This window comes from Spea bombifrons, chromosome 8 (genome assembly GCF_027358695.1).
Source record: "Spea bombifrons isolate aSpeBom1 chromosome 8, aSpeBom1.2.pri, whole genome shotgun sequence".
NCBI lineage: Eukaryota > Metazoa > Chordata > Amphibia > Anura > Pelobatidae > Spea > Spea bombifrons.
The window spans coordinates 6,533,725-6,549,913 of NC_071094.1; the positions used below are offsets into that span (position 1 = coordinate 6,533,725).

Sequence of the window (16,189 nt, forward strand, 5' to 3'; positions counted from 1 at the left end):
AAATATTATTTAAAAATAATTCAATTATTATATAAATATATTATATAGGATGTGGATGTCCGTCCGCCATACTATTGATATCTTATTTAATGTATTGAATCGTTCCGATCTTATTTTCCTCCCGATACCGGACCAGGCAATGTATGAAAAGAGAACATGCCATATGTGCATGTTAATTAGAATTCAACATGCATCCGCTCCCCGTTGTATGATCCGAGTATTAGAAAGCTATACAGCTGATTCGTATCGGCTAAGGATTCTGCGGACAGAATAGTGGAATTGAAGCAGGTCACATTGACATTTTTCCTGGAAATATCCATAGACGCTACATTGATTTTTCCGGATCCACGCGGGAAGGACGTTCGGCCTTTAAAGAAAGACACATTTCCGAGACAGGAGAATCCTGAACAGAAGTTTTTATTTTTTTCCTAAGCTTATAATAAGCAGCATTGGCAGTTAATGTATTATTTTTATCATCCCGTAAAAAATAAATACATAAAAAAAAATAATAATAATAATCTTTTTAAGTCTGTTTTTATAATCCCCTGCTTTATGTGTGGTTATTTACAGATTACACGTCAAAGGCTTGAAAGAAAATGTCCTTTAAGCGTTGAATACAGTATGGCATACTACATCGTAACATAGCGCTGAAGAACCTGACCAGAACCAGACCGGGGAAGAAAAAGCCCAGCTGTCTCATTGACGTATGCTGTCGACACATTAAAGAACTGGATCTGCCGCGCAAGCAGTAGCAAGTAAGCAGCCATTGTAGAACCACATTGACCCAGTGTGCCAGTTGGCCAGTCCGGGCCACCACTGGTTAAGTCCTTGTTTTATGCTTTCCGTATGGCGTTTTGTTGAGTGAAATGGTCTTTCCAAGGAACTAACACCAAGGCATTCTACGCTTCCCCACAATCCATTAACTTAACATTCTATTTGTTGATTTAGCAGGCTGTTTCGCAATGTAACCCATATTACCGATTGTACAGCGCTATGGAATTTGATGGCGCTACATAAAACAATAAATAATAATAATTTCCCTCGCTCATAACAAAATCTGCTTGATTTAAGCTTACTTTGTTTAGAAACAAAGCGAGATCTGGATGTCCAAGCAACTCATTATATTTATCATAAAGAAGCACCAGATGTAGCGTCCTCACAAAGATGAGGAAAGGGGTGGGCCCTTCCAGAAGCAAAATGGATGCCTACATGCGATAATTACAAATGAACATTTTATTTTACATAATCATCAGTACATAATTTCACATGACTGGATTGATTAGATGACACTATGTAACAATGAAGAATTATCGTACTTGTGACAGTGTTCCTTTGAGGGTTAATTTATTATTTGTTGATTCATACAGCCGCCATTATATTCCGCACAGCCGTGAAATAATTAAGACAGCATTAAAAAAAAAAATTCTTGATGTGATTTTTTTTTTATTAATGTTTTTTTATTTTTAATTTTAGAAAAATAAAATATAATCAATTTGAATTAAATCACAAATGTAATTATAAAAAGCAAGCAATACACATAAATAACAAGTACGTTATTTTATACACGTTTGTCCGGTTTTGTGATTAGTTATGTTTGGTGGATTGGATTTCTACTGATCCAAGATATATGGTTTTCCAGGTAAGTAACATTCCTTTACTTGCTTTGGAAGTCTCAGGGTTCTTCATTCTAGTTTTAGGTTAAATGGGCAGAGCCAACTTTTGGTCCAGCTTTGGAGGATGCAGGTTCTCACTTTCTTCGGTTCTGAGCGAGATATATAATGATTATCCTTCTTCGCTGGGTCTGCTAGCCGAGTAACACTGTTTTTTCTTATGTCCCAGGGGCAGGTGAGCTTGTATGCGTTGGCCACACTACAGTACTAAAGCCTCGTGTTTATTTAATGTATGTATTTGCAGGTTTGGGTCTGGATGTTGGTATTTTACTCTTCCTTCTTGTTCTACTTAACACTTGAGCATCGTAATTGGTGTTTTTCTTACTGCTATGTTATAGCTCAAATTTGTACTTCAATTCAAGGGGGATAGAAACAGAATTTCAAGGCAGATCAGCCCCATTCGGCCCGTCTAGTCTGCCCATATTCCTGTTGTAAAGACTCAAACCTTAATCAGTTGTTGGTTTCATCTAAGATTCAGGAGCCGTATGCCTATCCCATGCATGTTCAAATTCCCTCACTTTAAAAGGCTCTAACACTTCTTCTGGGAGGCTGTTCCACTTGTCCACCAACTTCTCAGTACCCAGATGCCTAATTATGATTATCTTTGACACTGGACACACATCACTTTCCATACGGTGGTCAATGAACACCATGTATTTGCAATCATATGTCACAGTAAGCATTGAGGGCCTGCAGAAAAGATGACCTCAACTTGGCACAGACCCATGGCCTTCACCTATAATTAATGCTACACATAACGGGCATTGGGCACGCTCTTCACGTTTTGGACAGGGCTCCGTGAGGATACAGCCGTCGGAAGAACGTGGAGCAGGACACAGCGGCTTTCCTCAAAAAGGGCATTGATTTCCTCCACACTCAGATCATTTGCCCTCCTCTTGTTTATCTCCAAGATTTCATCTCCCACTTTCAAGACTCCTTGCGGATATGTCGAGGTAAAGACGCTGCCCAGCTGAACCACGTACAATCCTGACGGGAGGTACAGAAAGAGGTTAGATTAGAAGGTGAAAGGTTAGCCATGGCTGTGCTGGGGGGAGGCAGAAGGGTTATAAGCAATGCAGAGAGGGTTAAAAAGTTTCATGTTATGACAGTTTCACCCGGAACCATAACCATCTGACACAGATTTGTCTAACATTCCATTTTCTGGGCAACTTTAAGCCCATAGTGTGTATTAAACTGGTTTTAATAACATCTTCTGGCTTTATATGTTTCTAGCTATTTATAGCTATAAAATTCAATGTTGTTTTCAGATTAAAATAAGCTATATATCCTTCAGAAAGAAACCTTGTACGGGCAGCATTGTTATTAGCTGCCCCTCTTTGGTGAGGGTTGGTTGTAATTGCCTTTGTATAGGGATGGGGTATCAGTATACCTAGGTTTGACCCGGAGTCTCCGGGGGCAGCCTGCCTCCCTAGGTCCCTGGATCAGTTTCTTCTTTCTCCAAGCCCACTCTCCACCCACCTCTGCCTGAGCCCAGCCCATATTCACTCCCACGAAAGGTACTATTTGGCTAGCCCCACCCCCACATATGGGTGGCCCCGCCCAAAACAAAACCACTAAACCCCCGAAAAGGAACAGCTCCGGGGAGCCTGCCCTGGGTAGTTCCAAGGCATGGGCATCAGACCAATGCTAGTTGTGACACTTCTTTAAAACCTCAGCTTCTCAGTCTGAACCGTTGAAAAGCAAAAAGCACAATACATATCATACTTCCCAACTGTCCCGATTAACACATTCAACAATTTGCACTCTAAACTAGTTGGCAAGCGTTCCCACTTTAAATAACATTATTTTTAATTAATCGGGAAACAAAATGAGATAGTAGTCTCCGCTCCTGTTCTGGAGCATTAATTGGTTCACGCTGTTGTACCCCTTCAATATTTTGTTCCGAACCCCCCACCCACTAAAAAGCAGTTCTCTGTTTTTCATGTTTGCCTCATCAGATAGGGCAGAAGGAGACGCTTTAGTACCTGACATCAAAACTGAAACCTGGCTGTTGAAAGGAGTTGTTTTGGGATCCAGAGGTGTAGTAAGTTCCTGCAGATATCCTTTTATCACCGAAGTCTTTGACTAGCAAAGCGTCCCCAGAGGGCTTCGTCAAGTGAAGCAATGCCTTAGAAATGTAGGGATCACCGGTCATTGCACATGAAAGAGCTGTCCTAACATGCTGAAGCATTAACTGTTCCTTAAGCTTTAGCGCGTAACCTTTTATTCTCATGGTCCAAGTGTGAACAGATACATTTGATGCAGACGATGAGCTTCATACAAAAACTTTAGAGAAGTTTCCGTCGCATGGTTGAGCTGTCTCCTCAAAAATATTCTTATTAATCAACCGAACATAAAACATCTCAATATCTTCACGTGACAATTAAGAATTTAAAATGAATTTTAAAACAAAGCGAATCTTTACATGATGAAATAATTCTTTCGGAGATGGGGTTGAGCACACAGGAGTACAATGAATTGTGTTTCTAATTCTGCATTTAGCAGAGTAGGTGGAACCAAACTTTGAAACAGCATATATTTATGTTTGGCAAAATGGGGGAAGCCAATTAATGTAACACTTATATAGCAGTGCATGTTATGCCTACATCACGTAGTGCTCAAGAGAGTAGTTGCAGCTTGGAATCTCTTCCCCGGTTATCAGAAGGAAAAAAAATACCTTCTGTCGATGCATGGAAAATTTACATATATATTTCTAACAGCAACTTTCACAAACAAAATAAAAAATATATTATACAAATATATAGCAGTCTTAATAAACAGGATAACTTAGAAATAAGCCTGGTTGTGGGACCTATTCCAAAAAATGGTTTTGACCAGTCTGTTTAACATTAGCTACTAGAGTGAGTTAGATGTTTGAGTTATTCTCTAAACAGCAAAGGGTTAAGGGCCTCAACTAACAAATTGCCTACAAAAACATCGACAAATTCGGGATGGAGGAAGTCGCCTCTCCTGCGAGTTTATACTGCTCGCTGCCCGCCATGCTCTGGTGGTTGTTAAAATAAACCCACCATCCCCGGCTGTATGGTGGAACCTGATGAATTACCTCCTTAAAGAAGGAAGGGATCCTTCCGCTGGTTACTTACACTCAGCTTTTAAGTGGGGGATTCGGAATGAAATATCAAAGGGGTCCGACACCCAAGAACCAGTGAATGCTGCAGAATACTACAGCGTACATTCCCTGCTTCTGAGAATCTGTACGCTTCCTAGAAATAATTATTATGCTGAGCCAATAAAGCGCATCGGCAACTATATTCCCTGTCCTTTATCTAAGAGAAATATGATGGGGAGGTCGGGTCACCATTGGAATACCTGTATGGGAACCTGTAGGCCACCTCCCATGGAATACCATGGAATCTGGGGCTCTGAGTTTAAGGGACACTTCAGCCATCCTGTGCGCTTTAATGTGTCGTGTATAGCGGAGTGTCCCTTTTACATGGATGGTTTATTTTTTTGCATGGATGGTTTCATCAGGATGAAGAAGAAGAAGAAGAAAGAAGAAGAAGAAAGGGTTTATTAATGGGGTGTAAGTGGGTATTTACAAAGCTGAGCGAGGCAACAAAGCAAGTCCCCATGTAAGATGTCTATAAAAAAGTGTTGTTCAGGCACCTAATCTATCATATCGGACATCCCGCTCGTTGTGTTCCTCCCCGCAGTGGAAGGCAGATCTCGTTAAGCGATGCGTAGTAACCGCTCTCGTTCCGCGGTACGAGCTGAAATAATGTTTAAAGTGAGAATATTTTCCGTGGGCTCATAAATTCTTCCTATAAAATGCTCGCTGGCAGTACTCCCAACGTAACGGGGTGAAAAAGCTGGGTTAAGGTAGTAACGTTGACTCCGTTTAGAGCAGCGGCCTTGACCTTTCCATTTGGAAACGGGGTTCATACCGCGCCCAGAACGCGGATAGCGCGTGATTTATGGGCATTAGAAAAAAACGTTAATTAAGCGTAGAGGGAAAACCATTTTTTTTTGTGCCTAGAATTGTGAGCTCCGGGCGAAGGATTTGACCAAACGGTGACATTTCTATCTTCTTGGAGGTGAGCGCGTGTGTAATCTGTCGGCCGCCTTAATCTGTATTCCGAATGCAGATAGAAGCAGCGGCCTATGGCAGTCATTGCAATGCAAGCAGAAGATCCGTTCCACGCGAAGCCTGGCAGCCGTCCAGCCATTAGAAATAAAAAAAAATAAAAAGCTCTTCCCGGAAAGAGACGCTGCAGAATTTATTCCGTCTCCAGCTCTCCATTATAACTGACTTTGAATGGCGAGCTGCGATGCAGCATTCTAGCGCGAGAGAGAGAGACGCCTCGGTCTGAAAGGCGCACGTGCTGCGGTGTCGCCTGCGGAATAAAGGCTTTTAAGTCCTAGCGGGCGCATAGCCTCCATTGTGGGGCTACAAAGCCACGGGCTTCAAATAAAAGGATCGCTTGGTGACTTTGTGAAACTGTCTATAAGAACGCTCCATTATATCAGTTAAGAAATATCACTTAGTCCTGTTGTTTGAACAACGCCGTAATAGCTTTAGATGCCTGAACGTCTTTGAGTCTGCTAGAATAAAATCATATGGTTTCATCTTACTTCAAAAGGGTATACAACTGAATGCCTGGATCTTAATAACTTAATAGAGTCATTTGGCCTGTTTCAGTGTAATTTCTAAAGGTGAACGTCGACAAATTATTTATTACGCGTATCAGACTAAAAATACATTTCGCATTTTTAAACTAGTTGGAGTTTTTGCCCGGTAATATTAGGACTTCATTAGCATTGCCGTAAAGCATCAACTCAGTGTGGTGATTGAGCAGGGGAAGTCGCCCAAAATATCATATGACTGACAGCAATGGCGGCCTCCAGGTCCGAAGATAAAGGGAGTTTATTGGAAGAAAATGAGATAAAACCAGGTTTTTGTTAGCGGCCGACATTACTGTATTTTATAGTCAAGTTATGAAATATATAACTGGATAGGAATGTAAAGCTCAGAGGAAGGGTATGATAAAAATACTTAAATCAAGGAATTTAACTATAAAAACAAACGAAACGCCATGTAATACAGTTGGGTGGAATAACGTATAAAATAATTTTCTTGCCGATCACTGGAAATCGGCACTATCGTCTATTGTACGGTAAATTTGTTTTATGGAGGTCATTGTACTGCGAGGACTGCGCAAAATTATCTGTTAACTAAATAAAGTAACTAAAGTAAAGAAATAAAACTAAATAACCTCTCTTGCCGTTTCTGGGGGGCGGGGTTTCGGCAGTAAAGTGTCACTCAAACTGGCAGCACTACTTTGCATGGGCAAAATCGGGACTGTCCAACACAAAACGGGACAGTTGGGAGAAATAGGATACCCATATAACGTTTATTCCAATCTGTAAACACAATGACATGAGTTTATTCACAGAACCGTAAAATGTAGGGAAAGGAAGAGTCCACATAGTGGACGTTATGTGAACGGCTGTCTGTTGGAACTGGCTGAGGTGGAAGCCACACCTGGGAGATTTCTGGCTCCGACTACCTGAGCCCCCCTTCCGGCACGCGGGTAGGAGGTCCCGCCGCCATCAATGGGTGGTCCCGCTGACATGACGAGACACACAACATTGCTGGAGGAGGAGAGTGCCACGAGTTTCCTGGTAGTAACCCGGAGAAGCCGGGCTGGGTAAAACCCAGAGAGTTCCCAGGTGTGGTGGATAACTATCTGCCCCATTGATTGCCATTAATGCCCACAACCTACTCAAAAACCCATAGTGCCCCAGACGGGACACTGAATGAAGACCCCTTATCCTTGCACCCGCACCCTTAATTCACAGCCTGCACGGTTCCTTTACCCATCTTGCCATTTAATTATGCTTTATTGTTAGAATTAACCTTAGCAATTTTTAATGGGCATTCTTCTACATAATGAGACTTTCAGAGTGACTATTACCGCCACCCTAATTATGCGTTCCTCTTCCCAGAGCGGTTTATCTATGATTAGGTACGGTCTATCCCTCCGTAATGAAAGACCCAAGCTAAGGGTTCGCTGTGTGGCACGCAGCCGCTAGAATTGATTTAGTACAGTTCTTTTATCGACACTTGATAGTGATAACCCAGGATGATGTTTTATAGATTTAGGAATGATAAAGTGCGGATAAATTTATTCAGTATTGCCAGGGACATCCAATAGCAAAGTACTACGTTTTAAACCTAGATCCAGAACGTATATGTGGCCGTCTATCTATCTATCTATCTATCTATTATCTATCTATCTATCTATCTATCTAATATCTATGATTATATGATTATTAACTATTAAATTATTTTAGTATAACCTAGAAGTGAGCGGACTCAAAGACCACGCAAAATGCCAACCCTTTGGTAGCCAATCATGTAGCCAGTCCTTAAAGTACACTTGATCTTCCAGTAGGACCTGTTCTTACTAGTATGTGATAACTTAAATTATTGCATTTAATGACCTATTTTTTTTAGTTTAGTTAGCTGGTCAATAACAATAAAATAGGCAGGGGCAGGCTGGCCCAGGGCAATTGTCCAAGGCAACTCCTGATTATCCAAATAGGGTCAGCTCAGGTCGGGCCCGGCTTGTTCGGGGAGGTGGGGTTCAGTGGGGTCACGTAAAGCAATGTGGCCCTGCAGTGGTAAATGGTAATGCAGCAGCTCCTACAAGCTGGTCTGGACATATGCAAGCTAAAAGGAGTGAGTATGTGTTAGTGTGTGTTTGGGTGTTAGTGTGGGTGTTTGTGTGTAAGTGTGTTAGTTATGGTCCCCCCCTCACACACACTTGGCTCTACATGCCCCCCCAGCTCAGAAGGTGCCAGACCTCCCCTGAGCTTCACACCTAATAAAAATAACCCAGCAAATACTGTCCTCGCGCCCCCCCCCCACGTTCCTCCAGCATTTCACACAGTAGTAATGAGGACTGAATTTTAAACTATTTGGACACCATAGTCCCATATTCTTAAAATGGAGGAAAATGCCACTTTCCAACCCGTACAAAAAAAATGTGTTTTTGCCCATGGTCTCTTGGATTGTGACATTCCAGGTCACAAGTAGAGCCGTCACATGATGAGTCATGACATCATAAGTCATTTATACTTATGCATTGCTTGACCCTTTCCATTCCTGTACAGCGCTGCGGAATCTGTTGGCGCTTTATAAATAAAGTATAATAATAAATAATAATAATTCCTGCTAGAGTTGTCATAAAAAGTAGAGAGTTTGATTTTGCTCATAATTGTGCCCTAGATGTATGAACTGGGCAGGCTCGCTGAAAACATAATGTTATATTAAGTAACTGTGATATAGTAGCGGTCACACAATAGGGAAGCCATTGTGTCTGTGTTACACAATTTGGTAACACATCAGACTGTGAAAAGGTGCCGCTGCTTGGAATCTTGGCACACACGGCCATAAACTGTCTAAAGACACAATGAACGTTCCGTCTCCCGGAGTGAGGACTCCTGTCTGGAGAAAGAGTGGGACACCCTGAGTGACAGCGAGAAGTCATGGCAGAGAAAACAGACACGCAGAACAGATGCACACACAGGCAGACAAAGCATGGGACATGTGCACGCAAACACACAGTGAACAATACACGTGATGCACACAGCAGAGAGATACAAACATATCGGGAATCACACCGAGACGGCTCCAAGCACTGACAGACGGGATTCACGGAGCTGCATCTGGATCAAGACCGCCATATTTCTTTAAAATGGGACTTTAAGGTCGTGCAAAAAGAAAGCAGAGGGTGCTGTTTGGCCTGACCCGTTGGGTATTTGCCCAGTGTGCCCGCCTGGCCTGGACTCATTTAATTTAATATTGGATATTACTTTTCAGACCTCATGGACCTTCAGCTCTCCTCTCATATTTCAGTACAGTGGAGCCTGTAACAGATGGTTTCCACTTTCCACTGACTGGGGCAATATTATAACCAGTGAGAACTCCCAGGGCAACAGGAGTTTTATCAACATTTCATAGGACATCCCGTGCCATTAGACATTTTACTTTAATAATGGCTTCTGAAGACCGCCATTCCACCATCCTTACTATTGAGCTAAAGGATATGGCTCCTCCAGGACCACTTGAAAGAAGGACCCACTGAAGTCTTCAAGAGTGACTCCCCATAAACCAAAAGTAGACACCTTATGGTAACCCTGTCTGAACACATTCTTTGCCCATAGGCATTTATTTTCCTTAAAGACCGAGATAACCCCTGCTTCCCTGTCATCATGTGAAGTAAATGTGTCCGTGATCCAAAGTGGTAAGGCCACAGACCTCCTCAACTGTGGCTCCACTATTTACATGGCCATAAAAGCCATTCCACCAGGGCCAAAGACTAAACAAGGGCCAGATCTTCTAGTACCCCCCTTCCCCGAAGGAGGGACCTACTTAAGTCCTAAAGGGGAATTCTCCATGAGCCTAAAAATACACTTCAACACATTCTTTGCCCATAGGCATTTTTTATTCTTGAAGACCAACGTAACCCCCTGCTGTGTCCGTGATTCAAAGTGGTAAGACCACAGTGGGAGTTGGATCCCCAATCACCCTAATCTGGGGGTCGCACTCACCATAAGAGGAAGATTGGGGATCCAACTTCCACTGTGGTTTTACCACGGATACAGATCCTTCCCCCTACAGCCAAACCCTAATGGAAGGCCAGATCATATACTGGAAGTCTTCAAGAAGGGGTGGTAGCCAAAAGGCACAGCCCATAGCCCCCCACACCAAGAACCAGTTCAAGATAACTCACCCATTTACCTATAGTCAATACTTATATTTTCCATGTACTGCTATGCGGTGAGTTCCCTTTGGCATTAATGCCGGAGGAATCTCTCCTTTTCCCATAAGTCTAGAACAGTAATCTCACCAGTACTTTGTATGCTGCGCCTTTCCGTTATATAGCCTTGCAGAATCTGTTAGCACTCAATTAATAAACCTCCATGCTGGCTATTGTTAAAGCTTGACATTCCACGGCAATGTGATCAAGTGGCCACTGGTTTCATCTTTTAACTTTCCCTGTATAATCAAACAAATTCTGATACATAATCAATTGTTAAATGCCTTCTTAAATAATTTACTCGAGCCTGGAATGCGCAGGATAATCTGTAAATAAAACCAATGGTGATTTCATTACTTGTGTTTTATACCCACATAATTATAATTCCGCAAAATGAACTATAGGGTTAGCATCCTTCCATGAAACCAGCGTCATTAACTGTTTATCTGGTGAACGGGGTGTTTATTTCCCGCCGGTCGGTACGAAGCTAGGACAAGCCACGAAAAAGTTTTAGTTTTTCAGTTTTACAGAAAGCTGACCTTAAAGTTTTTGAAATTCTGAGCCAAAGGCAAACACAAAGGAGGTGCAACAGCGCCACCATGTGTCACGTTTAGATATTGCACCCAAGACGTGGCTGAATGTATTCACTTTAACATAGAATTTGACTGCTGATCGGCCCCATTCAGCCCATCTAGTCTGCCCATTATCCTTATGTAAACACTCAGAGCTTAATCAGTCGTTGGTCTCGTCTTAGATTCAGGAGCCATATGCCTATCCCATTCATGTTTAAATCCCCTTGCTGCATTAACCTCTACCACTTCTGCTGGGAGGCTGTTCTACTTATCTAGCACCCATAGTAAAACGTATAAACAAACACACATCAAGCAGCCTTTTGTCGTTCTGCTTCCATTATATAGAATTACGTTTCTGTAATAGTGTGTTAGAGAATAATAAGGTCGTTTATTGCGACAAAGGCAACCCAACTTCTCCTAATGTTGCTGTAAAATGGATCACCTCTTCTGTGATCTGGCAATGCTTGCAACCGATTGGCTGCAGCCTACTCATACATGGATGGTGCATTGGACTTTATAGCGCTGTGAAGACATTCAAAGGTTGCGGGTTTGAGTTCCGCCAGAGTCGACTTTTAGCTGGAAGTCAGAAACTGACATTGTTGGTTGTTGTCTATACTGTAATCTTCCTGCCAGGCCATGTTGGTGACAATGAAGACAGACACATGTATTTCGCCTTAAAACTACTGCATGTGGATCACGTGGAGCTTTCACGGCACGGCGCCGTGTCTCGGTTCACAAAGCATTCAAAGTTAAGCCCTCTCTCCGTGGTACGGCCATCGTTGCGAGGGTCTGGTGATACCCTGGCGATACTGGGATGCGCTGCTGGTTCGGATTTGAGCCCAGGTGACAGGGCCGGCCCTAAGATGTAGGTGAACTAGGCAGATGCCTAGCGGCCTGAGCAGGGGGTAGACATCATCACTAGGTTCCCCCATGAAGTTGCATGCAGGAGGGAGTGCCGGAGATGTCTTGCCCTGGGGCCGTGTTCATGGGCACGGCAGTAATATGTAAAAGGCACCTTCTGTTCGTAGGTAACTTTGTCAAGCAAGCTAAACCTATTAACACGGACTAATGCCTACACGTCCATATGGAACCAGATTACCATGCCTAAGGGTCCTAGACAATGTACCATCTTAGGTCCCCAGTTAATATAAAGGGGCAGTTATTACTAGAGGTCAGTGAAGCGTCACAAGCCCTTTTTCCATTAATTTAGAAGCGTTTTGCTTTGAAATGCTGCATTATCTGGCAAAATGGGTCATATAGAAGTTTAGAAATTTTACCCCGGGCTCCAAACTGCTCTATGTTCAGCCTGAGACCGTCACACCTACACAAGCGGGAGCCGGCAGCCCACCATGGTCATAATGCCACCGCCATTCACAAACACAGAGATAAGGACAACAATAGGAGAACACAATGAAGGGGCCGGCCACGTGCGTAAACAACAATAGCAAGTGACAATAAATCAGCCAGCCACATGTGCCGGCATCACGGCATATAACCCGTCACACACATGCAGATAACACATGCGTGTGACAGTATCACAGTCACACAGCAAAGGAAAGCAAGTGACAACGCCACGTCCGCACCACTCGTGTCAAAGTAATGACATTGTGTCACAGTAATGACATCATGTCACAGTAATGACATCGTGTCACAGTGATGTCATCGAGCTGCATGTTTCCTGGACTGCGGTCATTTAGAACAATCTTAAGACTTAGGGGGTTGAACTTGGGGAAAGTGGATCGTAGGTGAGGGTCCCTGGAAAACATGGAGCTGCGGGCAAGGGCAGCATTGTAGAGTCTAACAACGTGGCGATGTTCTCATTGTGCCGCAGGGGGCGCTCTTCAGCCCATTAATGCCAAATGCAAGGGGTTTTAGTGAAGGGATTGATACGAGTTACAGAAGTATGGGTGCCTTTTTTATAGCCCCCATAAAGCGCCTTGACCTCTACGCATAGAAGCTCTTGGACCAGCCTGCAGAATGGGACATACTGGTTGGGGTCCTATTAGAGGAGCAGGCCAGTCGTATGTCCCAGGCAGAGCCGGACCCCATTATTTTGTCGTTCTACCCCCATTCCTGCACGAAAGCCGTGTCCACATACAGACGCCATGCCTGTCCTATACCGCGCTGGCCCGTATGTTCTAATGGCTTCCAGAAGGCACGTTATTACGATCTGCCGAGCGTGTTTTTTGTCTCTGCCACAGAACAGCGTTTCCTCGTAACCGCATTGAATAAAGTAACGCATCACGCCGACAGCAGGCACGGGAACTTTTCAACATCGTCCTTCACCTCCACGTCTCTCGCCATCTCTTGTTTCCATGCGGTTGCTAGGCAACGCTCGGCTGCCACAGTAACAGCCTTTTGAGGATGCAGCGCTGGGTATATTTTAGTCCCTGTTTAGGACTGGGAAGAAAAAAAGCCTGCAGGGTCTGCTTATCTGGGATTGGCATGGACCCCACTCAAATGCTTCGATCCTACCGGTATTTTAGTGGCAACGTTGACCCATTATTGGGATTTCTAAAACCACAAAAAACTCTAAAAAAATAGATAGATAGATAGATAGATAGATAGATAGATAGATAGATAGATAGATAGATAGATAGATAGATAGATAGATAGATAGATATAAGGGCACCGCGTTCTATATCTTCCCCCTTTAACGTGTGACTGTTGTAGTAAACGTCGGGTAGCGGGGGTTGCACACTGAATTTCGAGTGATCTCTTGGTGATTAGGACCCTGCCACATTAAAAAGACCCTCCAACGTGGGCGCTGGCATAACAGGGTCTGGCATAACAAGCATGAAACAGATAACACGCCATGGAGTGCAGAGTATCTTCTCACCTGCGTCGTGGTTCTGGCTTTTCTTAGCAAGATACAGCCCGTGGAACCCCGCCGGTGGCCTCTGCAGCTCCACTACCCTGCTGGAGTCCGGGTGCACCGCGAGCAGCCGCCCCATTGTATGACCCACGTCGCTGGCGTGTCCAGTTTGGACCTTATTCTTGCATGTTGTAGGGTTTGCTGCCCTTAGTAAAGGTGGCCTGGCAAACAGGAAAGGATTAGGTTTAGGAGCTTCGTATCACATTTGGACCCTACAGAGAAGAACAGAATTTGACGGCAGATCGGCCCCATTCGGCCCGTTTAGCTGGCCCATTTTTCCTGCTGTAAAGACTCAGACCTTAATCAGTCGTTGGTCTCATCAGGATAGCTTCATGCCTATCTCATGCATGTTTAAGTTACCTTACTGTATTAGCCTCTACCACTTCTGCTGGGAGGATGGTCCATGTATCCACCACACTATACAGCAGCAGAGTCTACAGAATCCATTTCAGCATGATGATTTATCTAAAATAAAGTACTACAAAAATGTTTCTTATATGAGGGCTTCTGGATTACTACCTGATTATTTCAGGTAAGCAAAACGATTTAATGGCGATTTCCAGAATTAATTAGACACAACGCTGTATGAGCTCGGCTGGCAGAAAGAATGTAGAAGGATGATGTCAGAGAGACATATATGATTAGTAGTGACATATTATAGAGAGACAAAAGGAGCAGCTCTCCAGAAATACATCTCCCATAATTCTCGATATGGGGGCCGCCGGGGGGAGGGATACATTTCTTTCTTACTTTAAATCCAGTGGTGGAGGAGATGGTACATGGACCAGGTAATCTTTGGCCCGTCCTTTCCTAAGGAATGATGTCATCCTCTTCATGTGAAAAAATGGTGCCTTAAACCAAAAAAAAAAATGAATTAATAATTAAAAGAAACTCTACTGTGTTTTTTGTAGGTACCTACAGGGCTGGGTGTAAGATCACGTACCGCCTCTGCAGATCTGTACCGAGACTGGGACTCACACAGGGGCACCCACAGTTTGTTAACCCTTTAAGTCGCTTTAGCTTGGGGGGGGCTAAAATGAGTTTTAAATATTTTAAATTATAACAAACTAGGGGCATAACACCTGGGGGGGTAACCATAGGGGTCACGCAGGGTATACTCGTTCCCATTCGGGATTCGGGCTGCACCCATATGGATAATCTTTAAATATTTTGCCCTGTTTCACCTTCACTGGGGTTGGCTGCTCTGCGGCGGGCGTCATCTTGGTGGCACAATCCAGCGTCTCTTCTTTCATCAAGGCAGAACCGGCCAGCGAGCGGCTGATGGCACCACGCGGAGAAGGCTTTCTGTCAAACTCAACCTTCCCTTGTCTGAAAAAGAATCCATGATGTGGGGTTTATGGAAGTAAAAGGAATGTGGATCAAGTAAAATCCCTCTGTGCCGTGCTCCATATTACAAGGATATGTTCTCATCCCACAAAGGAAAATGACAAATGTATTTGTCTTCCATAGGAAATAATGAAATCCTCACATTGAGCTTATTAGTTGCCCCCAGAGTTTAAGGCGGATTTGGTTAACGTTAGATAATCCTGTTTCAAGAGCTACTTAGAGCGTAAGGTTGGGGTTAAGGAAATAAAAAATAGTCAAGATGTTGTATGTGGCCCTTTCATCAGATCATGTAAATATATACGCTGGTAGAGCTTATATTCAAATATAATACGACGTATAAATCAAACCCTGCAAACAAATAATGTAACTTTCTTATGGAAACATCTCCACAAAAATATTAAACATAAAAAGTAATATATATATATATATATATATATATAAATATATATATTATAAGAATATTAATAAATAATAATAAAATAATATATGAAATTCTTACCAATATTTAATGCAGTCAGGAAGTGCAATTGGTTACAATTGTTAACACAAGGTAAAAAAAAATTATGATCTCCTAATTAATGTAAGTTTTTTAAAGGGGGTAATAGGTTCACCTTAGTTTTATATTTTTTTTATAATACTTATAATATATTATAATTTCATTTACAATATAATAATATTATATGTCATATAATATATAATAATGATATTTATAATATTTATAACATTTTTCAGACTGTTCATCTGAGTTTTCTTCATATCGGACAAATAAATGAATATTACTGCCCTCCTCCCTTCCTCCCCTGGGTATGAGGGGATCGCAGGGTTCTACAGCCCTAAAAGCCCCAGTAATGTGTATAGAAATTAGTTGGTAAATAAAACTCTGTAAGTAAAATATTTTCTCCTTTTAAAAGTGTTCGTTATGCAAATATGTATAATTGG

At 42.7% G+C, this 16,189-nt stretch overlaps 1 protein-coding gene across 1 annotated transcript; it reads right to left on the reverse strand.

Moving 5' to 3' along the window:
- Nucleotides 1-2,418: 2,418 nt before the first annotated feature.
- Nucleotides 2,419-15,279, reverse strand: LOC128503277 (uncharacterized). Its single transcript, XM_053473324.1, has 4 exons — nt 15,088-15,279; nt 14,654-14,754; nt 13,868-14,064; nt 2,419-2,657 (listed from the first exon to the last, which is right to left on the reverse strand). Exons 1-4 carry the CDS (start codon nt 15,154-15,156, stop codon nt 2,419-2,421), a joined length of 606 nt encoding a protein of 201 aa, XP_053329299.1. The 5' UTR covers nt 15,157-15,279.
- Nucleotides 15,280-16,189: the final 910 nt, after the last annotated feature.

Bases quoted from the DNA above. Each gene is read 5' to 3' on its own strand.
- LOC128503277 (XM_053473324.1), bottom strand. From the start codon at position 15,156: ATGAAAGAAGAGACGCTGGATTGTGCCACCAAGATGACGCCCGCCGCA. The intron at 14,755-15,087 runs GTGAAACAGGGC...TTTTGGTTTAAG, and splicing joins AGCAGCCAACCCCAGTGAAG to GCACCATTTTTTCACATGAA. The intron at 14,065-14,653 runs GTAAGAAAGAAA...CCTGTTTGCCAG, and splicing joins CCTCCACCACTGGATTTAAA to GCCACCTTTACTAAGGGCAG.